The sequence below is a fragment of the Chiloscyllium plagiosum genome, unplaced genomic scaffold, assembly GCF_037043375.1.
Source record: "Chiloscyllium plagiosum isolate Xiang-an unplaced genomic scaffold, Cpla_swu_hap1 HiC_scaffold_19, whole genome shotgun sequence".
Classification (NCBI taxonomy): Eukaryota; Metazoa; Chordata; class Chondrichthyes; order Orectolobiformes; family Hemiscylliidae; genus Chiloscyllium; species Chiloscyllium plagiosum.
Genome location: NW_028270157.1, coordinates 48,848,764 through 48,864,831, shown reverse-complemented (window position 1 = coordinate 48,864,831; position 16,068 = coordinate 48,848,764). Strand labels below are relative to the sequence as shown.

General features: G+C 39.6%; 1 protein-coding gene across 9 annotated transcripts in view; it reads left to right on the top strand.

Annotated features, from left to right (window-relative positions):
• The window catches only part of LOC148146771 (ELKS/Rab6-interacting/CAST family member 1-like), a 922,009-nt gene that overhangs the window by 846,111 nt on the left and 59,830 nt on the right, over positions 1 to 16,068 (top strand). For 5 of the 9 annotated variants that reach the window (XM_087997331.1, XM_087997330.1, XM_087997336.1 and 2 more), the window contains one exon: positions 1,132 to 1,323. In XM_087997331.1, coding sequence (XP_087853457.1) covers positions 1,132 to 1,323 — 192 coding nt within the window. Of the gene's footprint in view, positions 1 to 1,131; positions 1,324 to 16,068 lie in introns of those variants that run through there. The other 4 variants (XM_087997334.1, XM_087997333.1, XM_087997337.1 and 1 more) reach the window with 2 other exon arrangements.

Here is a 16,068-nt window from a genome sequence, read left to right as displayed (position 1 = left end):
TAAGAAATAATTATAGTATCTGGTATAACTTATTTTCACTAATGTAAATATCAGTCTTCCGTTCTACAAATCTGATATGTCTTAAAGTAATGTCTGAATTAATATATCCATACATCCATACCAATCTTTACCCTTATCTCACCTCTATTTGGTATCCTTTCAATATACATATGTCCTTTTTCTATCCTGGTGACCTACACATTACTCCAAATGTAGACTGGACAGTATATGTCTTAGAATAATCTTGTATGCTTTTGTTTGCGGCAAAATATCCAAGTTTTAAGAGTCAGCCTGAACTTAATGATAGTACACACATTTCTGTGTGTGAGATGTTTGGGTTCAAGCCCGGTCCAGAAACCAGACCATTAATGGAGTACTGGGGGATATTTTCAGCTGTAATGGTAAGCCAAGGATTTTTTAAAGAAGAGCAGAAAGGTTGTCTCAAAATTCTAGCTAACATTTATTTCTCAATTAACTCTACCAAAAGTGGAATATTCTACCATTTATCATCTTGGTGTGTAGAAATTGGATACTACAAAGTACAGTGAAAAACAACAACGCTTCAGAAATACTTTGGCTGTGGTGTGCTTTGGAATGTCTTGAGTCATGAAAAATGCTATACAAAATTTAGAAACTTCTGTTTCTTGTTTGAGAAGAACAATTTGGTAATGCTGGTGATGGGAACAAAGTAGAGCATTTAAGAATTCGAAATGATCAGAAGTTAAACTCTCGTATTACAGTTAACAAGCCAAAAAGTTCAGAAAGGGGGAACCTCCTATTTCAAATCATTACATCTCTGTTGTTTTAAAATGTTTGTGATTGTTTTCATGCTGCCTTGATTTTGTTGCTTTTGTTTTGGTAAGAGGTCTGTGGCTGTTCTCATGAAACTTGGGCCATTCCATAATTTTTAGTACAATATTGGGCGTTAGTAACTACATTATTTAATGTCTTTTTTTTTAGTTTTGGTATGTGGCTACATTGCAGATTTTCTGCCTTATGTCTCTCATGCTTAAGTCTCAACTTTGTGGTGAAGGCTTCCAGAATTTATTTATTCTAATGGTGATGGCCACATTTGCTATTGCAAATGTTTAATGGTGATGGCTTGTTCCAACCTTTTTATTTTCTTCCCAGCAGATCATCCAGTCACTATTAGAACTGAACCAGAATCGCAGTAAACTGAAGCTGTACATAGGACACCTCACGTCTCTGTGTCAGGACCGTGACTCTCAGATTCTTCAAGGATTGACACCACCCCCAGCATATGGAATTGACAATGACAGGGCAATGTGGGAGGAAGAGTTGCAGAAGATGAGCTCAGAGCAGGTAGGTAAAGCATAAATAATAAATGTTCAAGCATGTTTTAGTTAATTCTGCTCTTTGTACTATTGATATCAGGGAGTGAACCTATAGCAAATAAGTTGTCAGATCTACTACTACAGTTATCAAAATAGTATAATGATTCAAAAATGTATTGAACTGATAATCCGATAAATTCACAATATAACACTTACTTCTGCTCAAAATGTTTATTGGAAATGTGATTGTTTGAAGCATTTTTTGCAATGATTCCAAAACCAGGACTATGTTAGTCCTATTGTGATTTTATGCTACAGCAGGGATCCAATGAACTATAAAAAGCCCCAGGGTGCTTTCCTCATTTGTAATATACATGTCAACACACTCAGCTGGTCTGGTGTCACAACAGTTACAACAATATGCTACCCATTAAGTTTCCAAATTCCCACACTTTTGTTAGGAGATGAGCTGACATGTTTTCCTTTGAAGCCTTAGATGGTGGTAGCAAGAACAGTGAATTGGAGATGCTCAAGTGTAAGCCGTGATGTTTAGTGATACAGTTACATCTTGCGCCAAAGATCCTTAAAGGGGACTAGGATGATTTTGTTGATTTCATTGCATTTGCTGATGTCTTTGTTCAAGCCAGTTTATAATAGTCATGACAAAGCAGATGCAATCATGAGATGAATTCTAGAGTTCCATGTATTCAACACATACTTTCATTTACTTTGACATTGATCATTGCTGATGTGTAATAGAGGAAAATAAATAAGATATTGGAGAGCATTCATATCAGCGCTGGTCCTTTAATAATTTTAGAATATTGTTATAAATCTGCATGGATAAACACTTTTTCTTGCAAATGCAATGGACTAAGCTTCCTTGACATTCCAGATCTGCAATTGAGCTGTTAAAAAGTTTTTTTTTCTTTCAATATGTAATTATTGTGATGTAGGTTTGTGATATATTATGATTTGTGCTCTTGAATTAGAAAATGGATTTTTTTTAAAATTGATTTCAGTTTTCAGTTCTGGAAATGTGATTTCTTTTTTAAAACAAAGGTCAGAAAGTCATTTTGAGCACTAAACTGAAGACAGCATTTCCAAGAAACCATGTGACTTAAATTAAATGATTCAATTAACTACCTGGAGAATTAATTGCTGAATCTTTGTAGAGTTGAGTTTTATGATACCAAAACAGATGGTCAGGGGCCACAAGTAGGGTTGAGTTCAGAAGAGCAAATGTAATCATAGCAGAAGAGCTTTTTCATAGTTTGGTAGAATTCTGCAACTGTGAGCGTTTAGTTTGTAGTTAGGCTGTGAAAGTGGCAGAAATCTTTAGGCTCCAGAATTAAACACACTCATTTGGGCGATCTGAGCCAGAAAGAAGTCTTTAGACCTTGAAGATTAAAAAGAAATCTGAAGCTGCTTCAGTTGTTCACAGACAAGGGCGAAAAATAATCATTTTAGTAAGAATATAAAGAGTTAAGAAAGGAGTGATCCCTCCTTGGGTGATTGTTTAAAAGGTATTGCTGGGAAGAGGATTGAATCTTTTTGCTACTTTTAGTAAGATATTTCGAAATGATCATATATGTTCACAAATATTATCTTTTGTGTAGTAAACCTCTTTTCTTTAAAAGAACATTGGCAGCCTTTGTGAATAAGTTAAGTGGAGGGCCACCATGGTAATCAGACTGTAGATGTATGATCTATCAGACCCAAGTTTCACTCTGGGGTCTGACTTGTGCAGTATTACCATCGGCTGTGTTCATAACACTATCCAGCATTTTGCAAGAAGTCATCACTTTCATTTATCTGGGGAACATGAAATATGAATATCCACATTTTTGATAATCAGTAGGGACTGTATGAAAAAGGTCAGATGGGTAAGTATTCTTGAAATGAGTACAAAAACAATACAGTTTCATATTTGTAAATAAGGCTCATATTTGTGAGTGTGTTACACAGAAACAGTGGGCAGAGTCTTGTTTGTTTCAAGATTTTTGGAGAGATTTCCCCTAGTGAGATTTTTTTGTCATTTCTTACTAAACCTGCCCCATTAATGTCGAGAGTGTGGTGCTGGAAAAACACAGCAGGTCAGGCAGCATCCAAGGTGCAGGAGAATGAACGTTTCGGGCATAAGCCCTTCATCATTCCTGATGAAGGTCAATTCTCCTGCTCCTCAGATGCTACCTGACCTGCTGTGCTTTTCCAGCACCATACTCTCGACTCTGATCTCCAGCATTTGCAGTCCTCACTTTCTCCATAGCACAATTAATGGCCTACCTTTCCTGCATGATACTCTTCACATCCAATTCCAGCCCCATCTTAGCACGCACCATTACCAGAACAACTTGCCAATCAGCAGATATTCCAGAATTCACCAGCATTCTTTGCACCCATACCATCAAGCATTGTCAGTCGTGGGCTACCCTGTACAGCTACTGACACTTGCCCCAGGCATGGCAAACAGGAGAAATTGGCACCGCACTTGGCAGGCAGAACCTGGAGCCCCTGCTGGATGGAGTGATGCAGACATGGAACTTCCCCTTTCCCCAGGACCAGCAGAGGAGACCACAACACCAGACCTGGTCCAAGATTGCCACCATTTCAGTGCAATCTCAGCCATCTGGAGGAATGCACAGCAATATAGAAGGAAAATCAATGACCTAGCCCTTCTACAGAAGTATATTCTCTCCAATAAATCAAACCCATATCATGCTGCTGTATCCACCTTCCATTAAGTTCATGTTCTATCACTCTCACTATTGCCTGCGACATCTTCCCACTCACTGTCACCCAACAACTCCTGACAGCATGAACCCTGCAGGACCTCTGATCTGCAAATCACCAGGAGGAAGGCAACACAAATAGGGCCGAATGTGTCTTAACAGGCATTAAGGTGCCCAACATTCAGCACCTCAACTCTGTGTTGATGCTGTAGCTTTAAGTGGTGTGTTTTGTCCTGGTTTCTCGTAGAGAGAGACTAAGAGGTGTAGAGCAGTCTATGAAAAGATAAACAACTTGGGAGGCCTTGGAGATTTTTTTAAGTTGGAACAATAGAAGTAGTCTGATGGTCAAGCTCTCACAGATCAAGGATATTTAGTGAACTTTCAGCAATTGCTGTTGTAGGTTGGAAGAAGTAGAAACTATTCCCCCCCCCCCCCCCCCCTCTCAATTACAGACGAAAGCTGAAAGTTCTCTTCCTGGATTGCATGTGAGACAAGATCTGTTTCTGAGTTTATCTTTTTGGCAAAGGGTGTGTTTATGGGATGTTACTGTATTGGGACAGTTAATTAGTAATAGCTACTGTACCTATTATTCAATTAAGTTTTCCAATAGAGATGTTATCCTGAATTCTTTCCTTTATTGTATTTTAACTATAATGTTTAAATAAATTGTGTTGAGTAGTCTAATCAGTTGAATTGCATCTGGAACACAGCACTTTACATCTGCCTTTACAATAAGGAAAGATTAGGGTCTAGGCTACCTTCTTAAAATATTTTGAGGGGATCTGGTCTGGTCCATAACCCCCCCCTTAGGTGGAGAAAATCCTGAATCTGACTGCCTGTGTAGCTTGGACTTATATCAGACGGCGTGCTTTACTTAAAGTACCAGGATCCCCAGCCTGATGGCTATTTCCCCTTGACAATGTTTCTGTGATTTGACTGAGGCCTACTGACAACTTATTTCCTTTGTGCCTGGGCTAATCTGCAAGGCAAGACAGAAGTAATACAACCTATATTTCTGGCTGAGGGGTAAAGTGTAAAAAGGCAAGGCAGGGACACTATGAACATTACATTAGCTCAGAGTGAGTGAGTGCTATGAGAGCAAGTGCAGAACCCAGAGATGCAACCTGGCATCATGAGCTGGGTGTGTCTCTCAGAAGCACAAAGTGTCCTTTTGACAGCATTACAATGACAGTTGCCTGTACAGTCTGAAGTGCAGCATGGAAAGTACAGAAGCATCTTTAAGTGGATCAGCGATGTGTCATGAGGGTCCTAGAGGCTAGCATATGTCAGATACTAATGTGGATGTGGGATGTGTATGGCTGGTGCCTACTGAACATGCCCTGTTGATGTTGGTGTTGACTGGCCAACACAGGGGTCCTTTGGGGCAGAGTGGCGAGTTGGAATCAACATGTACCTACTCCTAACTACCATGCTGAGATTTTACAATATCTAGCTTGTTGGCAGGTTTGATAAGATGGAAAGCTGTACATAAATGTGGAGCGCTAGACCACCAACAAGCAATAGTTCCTCTCAGTTGCAAACTTGCTGCTGCCTTGCAAGAAACTTAATATGCTGTTTTTCAATTGCATAGAGAATGGTGTGATTTGCTTCTGATGCCAAGATGGATCTTGCCAAATTTCTCATCCGATTCTGCAGAAGTTTCACCATCGCCCACATCACTGAGACCCCTATCAGATTCCATCCAGTGTTTCAGTACCACTTAATTCTTAACTTATATGATGTTAACCACAATAATATTTATTTATTCAGTTCCTTTAACATAATAAAATATCCAAAGACTCTTCATAAGAGCATTATAATGCAAGGTAAGACACCAAACCACCGAGGACGATTTTAGGTCTGATAACCAAAAGTATGGTCAAAGGCTCAGTATTTAACCTTCTTAAAACCTAAGGAGCTGAAGACACTGGATTTCGAGGTTATTTAGCAAATCAGAAAGGGTTTAAAATGAGGGAATGTGTAATTTGTAATTATTATTAGACTAGAATTTTGACTTCAACATTGATTGCTGTGATTAAAACAGACATGGATTTAGAATAATTTCTATTTTTAGGATTTTGTAATAGTCTTTCTTGAACAATTCTATCAATTGTTTAAAAGTAGAACTTTCCATGCAATTTAATTTCAATTTTGTAGCATTCATTGTAAGTATCAGGCACTTCCAAGTCCAGTATTGTAAAGCTGGGAATAGAACACAACTCCTCATTCTCTGCCACAACAATGCGGTCTAATCCAAACTAGAGAAGATAGACCTCCAGATAAAAGTTACAAATTGCATTGCACAGTTGGTAAGACTTGGAGATGTGCTTACTTCATTTTATTCTTTCATAGGATGTCAGTATTACTGCCAAAGCCAGGATTTGTTGCCCATCCCTAATTGACCTTGTGAAGGTGACGAAGGACCAGCTTCTTGAATACCTCAATCCCTGTGGTATAAATACACTCTCAATGCTATTAAAACAAGAATTCAACTAATTTAGCCCAGTCACAGTGAAAGAAGTGTGAGTTCACTCCTTTAATCTGACATCTAACTGGCTATTTGAGTTTAAACATCGTGATATATTTTAGTATTAGTGCCAGGCAAAACAACCTGTCAGTGTCTGCTCTGCCACGCACCTTCAGAATCATGTATGTTTCAAGAAGTCACCTCTCATTCTTCTAAATTCCAGGGATTTACTCAGTTGCCCATCACAGGCAAGTTCCCTTATTCCACAAACTGATCAAATAAATATTGGCTGGACTATAAATGTACTGTTCCTTAGATATAGAAACAAAACTTGCACACACTATTCAAATGTGGTTTCACAAAAGCTGTTTCTTTAAATAAAATATTTTTATTGAGAAATTTTTCTTTACAAAATTATAAAATTACAAAAACATAACAGTATAAAATTATAACAACAATTACAATAAACTAACTACAAGCCCAGGCGAAAGTGAGGACTGCAGATGTTGGAAATTAGTCAAGATTAGAATGGTGCTGGAAAAGCACAACAGGTAAGGCAGCATTCGAGGATCAGGGCTAACTACTACCCTACCCTACTCTACAAAACAAAGCAAAACTATACTCATAAATCAATAAATACACCACTTAACGCAACAAAACCAAAGCTCCCAATCTTCGGCAGCATTATTTATTACACCCATATTTATTTGGGATTCTTCCTCCCAGGGCTTCAGGTTCATTTAACCTAACCATCACGGCTAAACAAAGGCCCGAATTAAAATGGCAGACAAATCTACTTACAGGTTATTCAAAAAGGGCTGTCATGTCTATAAAAAAAGTTCCGGTTTATGGTGCACCATGTTTGTGAGGAAATCCAAAGGGATGTGTTCCATAATTAACTTATGCCATCCCAACAGGCCTGGGGGGTTTCAGACACCCAGCTCATCAGAATATTCTGCCTCCTACAGTAAGTGAAAATGTTAAAAAGCTTTTTGCCATGTACATTTAAGGAAGGTAAATTTGGCAAGCCCAGGAGAAGAGGGACTGAGTCTATGTTAACTTTGGACCCCAAGACGCACTGTATTACTTCTGCCACAGCACTCCAATACCTACAAAGCTTGTGGTATGACCACAAGCAATGAGTGAGGGTTCTTGTGCTTATTTTGCACTTGGGGAAAATTGGAGATGCTCCCTTTTTGAATTTTGCAAGATGATCTGGGGGCCAAATAAACCCTACGAAGTACCTTCAACTGCATGGTACGTGTTCTGTTACAGATTGAGATCTTTCTCGCATTCTCCCAAACGTCCTCCCATGTCTTGGACATCTCCACTCCCAACTCTTGCTCCCAAACCTCACATAGTCGCTCAATATCATCCGAGGCACTGCCCTCCCGGTAGGCTGTAGAGAGTACTAACTGAGAGAGTGCATTTGGAATGAAGCACTGTCTTCTCTGTATCAGATCTATAGGGGTTGGTCAAAAGCATAGTAGTTTTTTGGATAAAGTCCCTGACCTGGAAAAAATGAAAAAGGTCTCTGCTACACAATCCATACTTGTGGCTCATTTGGTGGACAGACATCATGATATCACCCTCAAATAGGTCACCCAGACAGGAGACTCCCCTAGCTGCCCAAAATTTAAATTCAGGGTTCATTATCCCTGGCCAGAATTCCCACATACCAACTATCGGGGTGAGAAAGGAGATTTTAGATAGATTGCCCTCACTCTGTTGCATTACTTTCCATGCTTTGACAGTATTAATAATGATTGATTTCCGACAGTATTCCATAACTGTCCTCAGCTTGTACATAAACGACAGACTAGTAAGAGGGCACTTTGCCTGGAAGGCCTCGATATCCAACCATATTGATGTGGGGTCCTCACAAGTCCGTCACTCATGAAAGACAGAAGCATGCATAGTTGGTATCTCTTAATATCCGGGAAGTCTACTCCCCCTAACCCTTGGGGTAATTGCAATTTGGCGAGCTTAATGAGGGGCCACCTGTAATACTAAATAAAAGAACTAAACCAAGCAGTAAGTATCCGCAATGTTTGCCTGGAATACATCAAAGGAAGCATTCGCATGAGATATAGCAAACAAGGAAAACACAAAAGCTATTTCTAGTTGTAGGAAGACTTCCTTGTTCTTGTATTCTAATCTCTTGGCAAAAAGAGGTCAATCTTCCATTGGCCTGAGAATTTCTGAACAGAATGTTCCCTTCCTGTGAACCATGCACTAGTCCACACAAGTCTGCCTCACTATCAATATTTAAAACTTAATTTTTAATGTGTTGTTATTTTCAAAATGAATATCATTACAATTTCCCACTTGCAACCTTGTTGTAAACTCATTAAATCTCTTTAAATCCCATTGTAGTCCCTTTTTCTTTCACTGTCCCCTTCTCAATTCTCTTTCTTGAATAGTGGTAATATGTTTTACAACTTCATTTTTGCTGGGACCATTTTAGAGTCAAAAGGACTTTTGGAAAAGCATGACCAGGTGCATCCACTATCTCTGCAGCTGTTTATTTTGGAAGCCAAGGCTGTAGGCCATCAAGACATGGGGATTTGTTGTCTTTTAGTCCCTTCTCTGCTAATGTTAATTAAGTTAAATTCCTCACTCTTATTAGTCCCTAGATTACCCTATATTTCAGATGTATAATTTGTCATGAAAAAGAAACAAAATATTTATTCAATGCCTTTGCTGTTTCCTTATTCCCTACGATAATTTCTCTAGACTCCCTCAAAGGGCTTGCCGTTTATTTTAGTTACTACTTATAATATACTTATAAATGCTCTTACAATCGGTTTTTATATTCCAGGCCAATTTGCTTTCATATTATTTTGTCCTGTTTCAATAGCATTTCGTCACTCTTTGCTGCTTTCTAAAACTATCCCAATCCTCATCCTTGCTACTGTTCTTTGCAACATTTAATCTAATACTATTTACTGTAATTCTAGCAAGTTATACAGTTGTACAAAGTATTTAATAAAAAAAGTAGAGCATGTAATAAAGGAAATATAATAATTGTGGGGACCTTAATCATCATCAGTGAATGAAAACTGGGCAAATCAAATTGACACAGATTGTTTGGAAGGTGGAATTGAAATGTGTTTTCATGACAGTTTCTAGACTAATACTTCGTGGAAGCAAATAGGACTAAAGCTATCGTAGATCTAGTGTTCAAGTTTAAATAGCTACCTTATGGTAAAAGAAATTCTATGGGAAAAGGTGTTTATAATACAACTGAATTCCACATTAAGTTTGATATCATACTCGAATTCAAAATAAGAACATTAAACTTGAGCAAAGCTTAAGTGAGAGCTACATCAGTGAGAGAGCTGGCTATCCGAGCCTAATCCATTGGTAACCACAACTGCTTTGGGATCACTATACAATGTTGAGACCCATTTGGTAAACACCTGTCCAACGCCAAACCTCTCCAATGTGTAAAACAAATATGACCATTCGACCCTATCAAATGCCTTTTCCGCGTCTAATGAAACCACTACTCCTGGTATCTTTCCCTGATGACAAGCTTGAATCATATTCAGAGCCCTTCTAACATTATTGGATGATCTACGGCCCTTAATAAACCCCGTCTGATCCTCCTTTATAATATGTGGCAGTATCCTTTCTAGTCTCAGTGCTAACATTTTAGAGAGGATTTTAAAATCTACATTTAGCAAGGATATTGGTCTGTATGATGTACAATCTTCTGGGTCCTTTCCTTTTTTAAGGATAAGAGAGATATTTGCCTCTTTCAGCGAAGGCGGGAGACAGCCCTGACTATATGCATAGTTATACATGTCCATAGGTGGACCAGCCAGTATTTCTGTAAATTCTTTATAGAATTCAGCTTGAAAGCCATCTGGGCCCGGCGCCTTACCATTTTGAAGGTGCCTAATTGCATCAACTATTTCTTGGGGTGTAAGAGGAGCATTTAGGACCGATACTTGTTCCGGAGTTAGGTCTGGAAAAGTCAAATTTTTAAAAAATGACTGCATCCTCTTCGTCCTATCTTCACAATCCTGTGATTTATATAACTCAGAATAGAATTCTCTAAAGGTCGCATTAATCTTTTTATGATCATGAATCAAAATACCCGTACTTTCCTTGATAGACATAATAGTCTGAGGGGCCTTTTTTTTCTTTGCAAGAAATGCTAAGTATCTACCCGGTTTGTCGCCATATTCATATAACCTTTGCTTTGCAAATAATATTTCCCTCTTAGCCGTTTGAGTAAGTGTAGTGTTTAGAGCTGTCCTAAGAGCTGTAATCCTTTGCAATTTAATAATAGAAGGTCTATCAGAGTATGCTGTTTCAGCCGCTTTTAAGCAGGCTTCAAGCAGACGCTGTTGTTCTCCCTTTAATTTCTTCTGGGTCGCTGAGTAGGAGATGATCAAGCCTCGCATGTAAGCTTTGATGGTCTCCCACATCATTGACGGGTTGCTAGCTGTACCTGAATTAATTTCTAAAAAAGTTTTAAATTCTTGAGAGAAGTACTTTACAAATTTACTATCTTTCATTAAGAAGGGGACCATACGCCAATGCCGAGGGGATGTCCCACTGTTCCTCGCCTTAGTTTCCATATATACAGCAGCGTGGTCAGAAATTGCTATATTACCTATTTTACAGGATGATATGGAATTTAAAAAAATCGAGGGGGCAAAAAACATATCAATTCTGGTATGACATTTATGTGGATTAGAGTAGAAAGAAAAATCTCTACCCTGTGGATGAAGACATCTCCATACATCTACTAATCCTAATTCTTTGTTCAGATCCATCAATTGTCTAGATCTGGGAGATACTCCTGCAGTACTCTTGGGAATCCTGTCTATTTCCGGATCCATAATACAATTAAAGTCTCCCCCTATAATTATATGACGGGCATCAAAAGCCATCAATTTTGAAAAGGCTTCCGTTATAAATTTAAAGGGGTGTGCCGGGGGGCAGTACAAATTTAAAATCCCATATTCCTCTCCATTTATGAGGGCTTTAATCAAGATATATCGTCCAGATTCGTCTTTTATCTGCTTTAGGATTTTGAAAGGGAAATTCTTCCGAACAAGAATAACAACTCCCCTGCTTTTTGAGCTAAAAGAGGAAAAAAAGGCCTGATCAAATCTGCCCTGTCGTAATTTCAAGTGTTCTTTATCTGACAGGTGTGTCTCCTGTAGGAGAGCTATATCAACTCTTTCCTTCTTAAGATTTGATAATATTTTCTTCCTTTTGAGTGGCGAATTACTCCCCTTGACATTCCAGGTGCACCACTTAACCGACTGATCAACCATAATCCTCTGGGCCAATCCGAGACCCCTCGGGAGGGGGAACCCTATCCAGAACATCCCGAGGGTGGAACATGTAAAATTTACAAAAATAAAGCCTCTTTAATACACCCACAACAATACAGTAAAAAACTATTTCTAAATAAAAAAAATATAAAACGTATCTAAGTGGAGACTTTCCCCCTTGTTCCCAGGGGGCGTCACTTCCTCTCCAAAAGTCCCTCATATCCTCTCCCAACCAATGCCCCACCCTTGACCCAGGCACTCCTCAATAAAATGAGGAGAATTCAAATCTAATACAAAGCTAGAGTTAACAGTGAGCACCCCACCCCCACCCATACCAACACCTGGGTATATTTGGTAATGTTAATACCGTATATAAACATATAACTATAAAATTACCACTTCAACAAATAATAATTAAATATGATAATACAAAATAACGAAGGGAAAACAACCCCGCTCCTAAAGACAGAGGTAAAATCGAATAAGGTAACCACCTCCCCCCACCAACATTAACCAAATCCCCCAGCTTATATATATACATATATATACATACACATACACACATATACATACACACACACACATATACATACATCCCTCATATATACATAAAATAATAACAGAAAACAACTCCAAGGGGGGGTGGGGGGGAGAAAATCAAATCCCTCCCCCCACCCCCCATGATAATATTAAGCAGTAAGGTAAGAGAAAAAAAAAGGGAGGGGATATAAACAAAAGCGGGGGGGGGGAAGGCAGACCAACATCCATTATGTCCTACAGTTTATCTAAGAGAGTCCAAAAATTCCTTAGCCTTTTCTGGTGATCCAAAGTTATATATGGATCCTTCATGGTTAAAGCGTAACATCGCTGGGTAGCGTAAGGAGTACTGAACATTTAAGTCCCTTAAACGCTTCTTCACCTCGTCGAATGCCTTCCTCTTTCAAACCAGAGCCGGGGAAAAGTCCTGAAATAGCATGATCTTGGATCCTTTGTAGATCATAGCTTGGGGGTCTTTTCCGAGATTTCTAGAGGCTTCTAGGAGTATCTGCCTCTCCCTGTAGCTCTGCAGCCGGAACAGGACCGGGCGTGGGCGCTGGTTCGAGCCGGGCCCGCGTATTGCGACCCGGTAGGCCCATTCCACCTTTACCTGGCCTGATCCAGCTTGCAGATTTAAAAGTTGTGGCAGCCACTTCTCCAGGAATGCTGTAAGCTGGCCTTCCTCTTCCCGGTCGGGAAGGCCCAGCAAACGAATATTTTTTCGGCGACCTCGATTATCGAGGTCGTCAATATGATTTTCCAAGGTCCGGACTCGCTGCTCGAGAGTCCGGACCTGATCCACGGCCGATTGAGCGGTTGTCTCGGAGGTCGCGGCCTTTAGCTCCGCCCCTCCGACTCGGCGTTGAATTTCTTCAATCTCACGGTCGTGCTTCTGCAGCGCGGCCGAGAGCGACTCCCAACGATTTCTGGATTCGACGATAAAAGCATCGATCTTCGAGTCAAGCTTGGAAAGCATTTCTGCAAGACTTGCTACTGTAGGTAAGTCCCCCGGGGCGGCTGTGGACGCCTCTGCTGCAGCTGGAGAGTGTGGGGGAGGGGTTCCTGCTTGCTGAGAGCTGCGGGCTCCCTTTCCTTTAGTCATTTTAATTTAGGATTAAGTTGTTTAAATGTAATATTACACAACTAATTGAATTACAAAACTATTATAAATGATTTGGTGAGCTTGGTAGGGGGTAGGTGACCCACTGTGCCCAAGTCTTGGGAGGAGCACTATAGACTCAGTCTTACTGGGTCGCCGCCATCTTGGATCCCCTCTCTTTTTAAAATAACACTTCTACAGAGTTTTATTGTCCTTTGTGTTGTGTGAGTGTCTGTTTTGGAATTAAACCAGGATATATTTCTAATTCCAAATAATAGTCTTACCAGAGTCAGGTTTGTTTCATAAAAAAAGAACTATATTTGAGTTAATTAAAGAAGCCTGGTGCAAGTGTCTTTTATTCTGGATAGCCGTACAAAAAGGAAACAATTGACCATTTTGGTGATTAAATCAAAAAAATTTACTACTGTTGCAACTCGTGGATTAGTGGGTCTTGATTACCAGCACATTCTTCCTTTCAACAATGTGAAGATTAAAGTCCCACACAATTGTTACAAGCTCTAAATGTTTCTTACTCAGTGCTCTGTCCAATGTTGTAACTGCTATTGGGTGGGCTATAAATTATTCGTACCACCGTTTTCAGGCTTTTGTTTCTAATTTCCACCCATACTGAATCAAGGTCCTGATTTTCTGAGCCAAAATATTTTCTTTCTGTTGTCCTTACAACAAGGCTATTCTTCCTCCTTTTCTTTTCTGCCTGGCTTTCTATAATGGTAAGCATCCCAGAATATTTACTTCTCAATCATAGTCTTACTGCATGATATCTGGTCCATTTGATTAAGATATTGTGGTTTTAAATTATCAACATAGATTCAATTTACAAAAGAAAATACAAGATCATCACTGACATCAAATGGAAATTCTGTGGTTTAAAGTGGTTCTCAGTGGCTGACCATTTCTTCACATGGCAAGAGTTATTTTCGATTGCTTTCAGGTCATGATGGCCACTTTAAAAGTTTTGTAGTGGATCCCTGGGTACAATGTTAAGGTGGTTAGGGAGGAGCTGACTGGTCTTTCAGGAGGAAAGCAAAATAAATTGAGAAAAGGGCAACAAAAATAATTATAGATGCATAAATGTCTACTTGGCATCATAATATTTACTAAAAATGGAAAATACAGGATACAAGCAGGATAACCATTATCTGTAAAGAGCAGAGATGCCTCCTATGTTGACTGTGAACTTTTCACCAGAAGTCAACATAACCATCATTAGAACTGTTGTTTGTTCATCCAAACAGTAAGTGACAGGCAGTCTTTAAAGTATTAACAGTGAGGCTGACACTCACATTTGTTGCATGATTTATCACAAGACTGAAAATACTGCTCACAGCAGTCACAGCAGAGTAAACCGTGTTCAATAAGAAATCAATCTCCACCAGAGGTCAACAACCAACTTTGTGTCAATGGAAGTTTCCATTTGAGAAAGTAGAAAATCCAATTGGTAAAAGTACTAATGAGATGATACCAATGTGCATCCTGTTAGAGTTCATGATTACTAAATCTAAATCTAATCTAATTACTAAATGTTACTTACTTTAAGGTGATAAATCTTAAGAGTGGGGCTTTGCAGGGATAAAATTACTTAATGATACATGGACCTGTACTTGATATGAAGGAGCAACATTGCACTATTCTTGAAGCTGTGACCATTTGAGGGTGGGGGTTAGAGAAGAAATATGTTGATATATTTGCAACTGAATTCTTCTCTGATTGCAACTATAATGATGTTAAAACTGTCAGTTCTTACTGTCAATACCTGTCTGAAATGAACAACCAGCTCAAGGGTCTTACACTGAGGACCCCATAGAACCATATAAATGATACAGCACAGAAGGAGGGCCATTCAACCCATCTTGTCCATGTTGACCCAAAGATACCCAGATGCCCTAATCCATCTTCCTGCACACGGACAGAGCCTTGCAGCCTATACTACTTAAGGTTGAGATCCAAGTACATTCTAGAGAGTCAAGTCTCTGCCTCCACCACCAACTCATGCAGCAAATTCCAAACACTCACCACCCTCTGTGTAAAGAAGATTTTACTCACATCCCCTCTAATCCATCTCCACTTAATTTGAATCTATGACTTTTGGTTTTTGAACTCGCTGCCAAGTGAAACAGGTTCCTCCTATCTATCTCATTCCCTCACAATTTTATATACCTCAGTCATGTCACCACTCAGCCTTCTCTGTTCCAAGGAAAACATGGGCCGACCTGATCTCCCAGTCACCACCCATTTTTAATTCTCCTTCTCAATCCCTTTCAGACATGATCATCCTTGGCCTCCCCCATTGCCACAGTAAATCAGACCACAAATTGGAGAAACAACCTTATCTTCCACCTGGGCAGACTACAGCCTGGGGGACTCAACATTGGGTTCTCTAATTTCCAATAACCTTCCTTCCCAGCAACTCTCCCTCCCTTCCATTCCTCTGACCGACCCTTCCTTCCAGCTACCAACCAGGTTCATTCCTCCCATCGACCAACCAGGTTGCACCCTCTACCTGTGCTCACCTATCCCCACCTCACCACTCTGTCCTCCCTACCCCTTTATCCGCAGCTCTCCTTACACCCACCCCCAGTCCTGAAGAAGAGTTACATCCAAAATGTTGTCTTCTCCATCT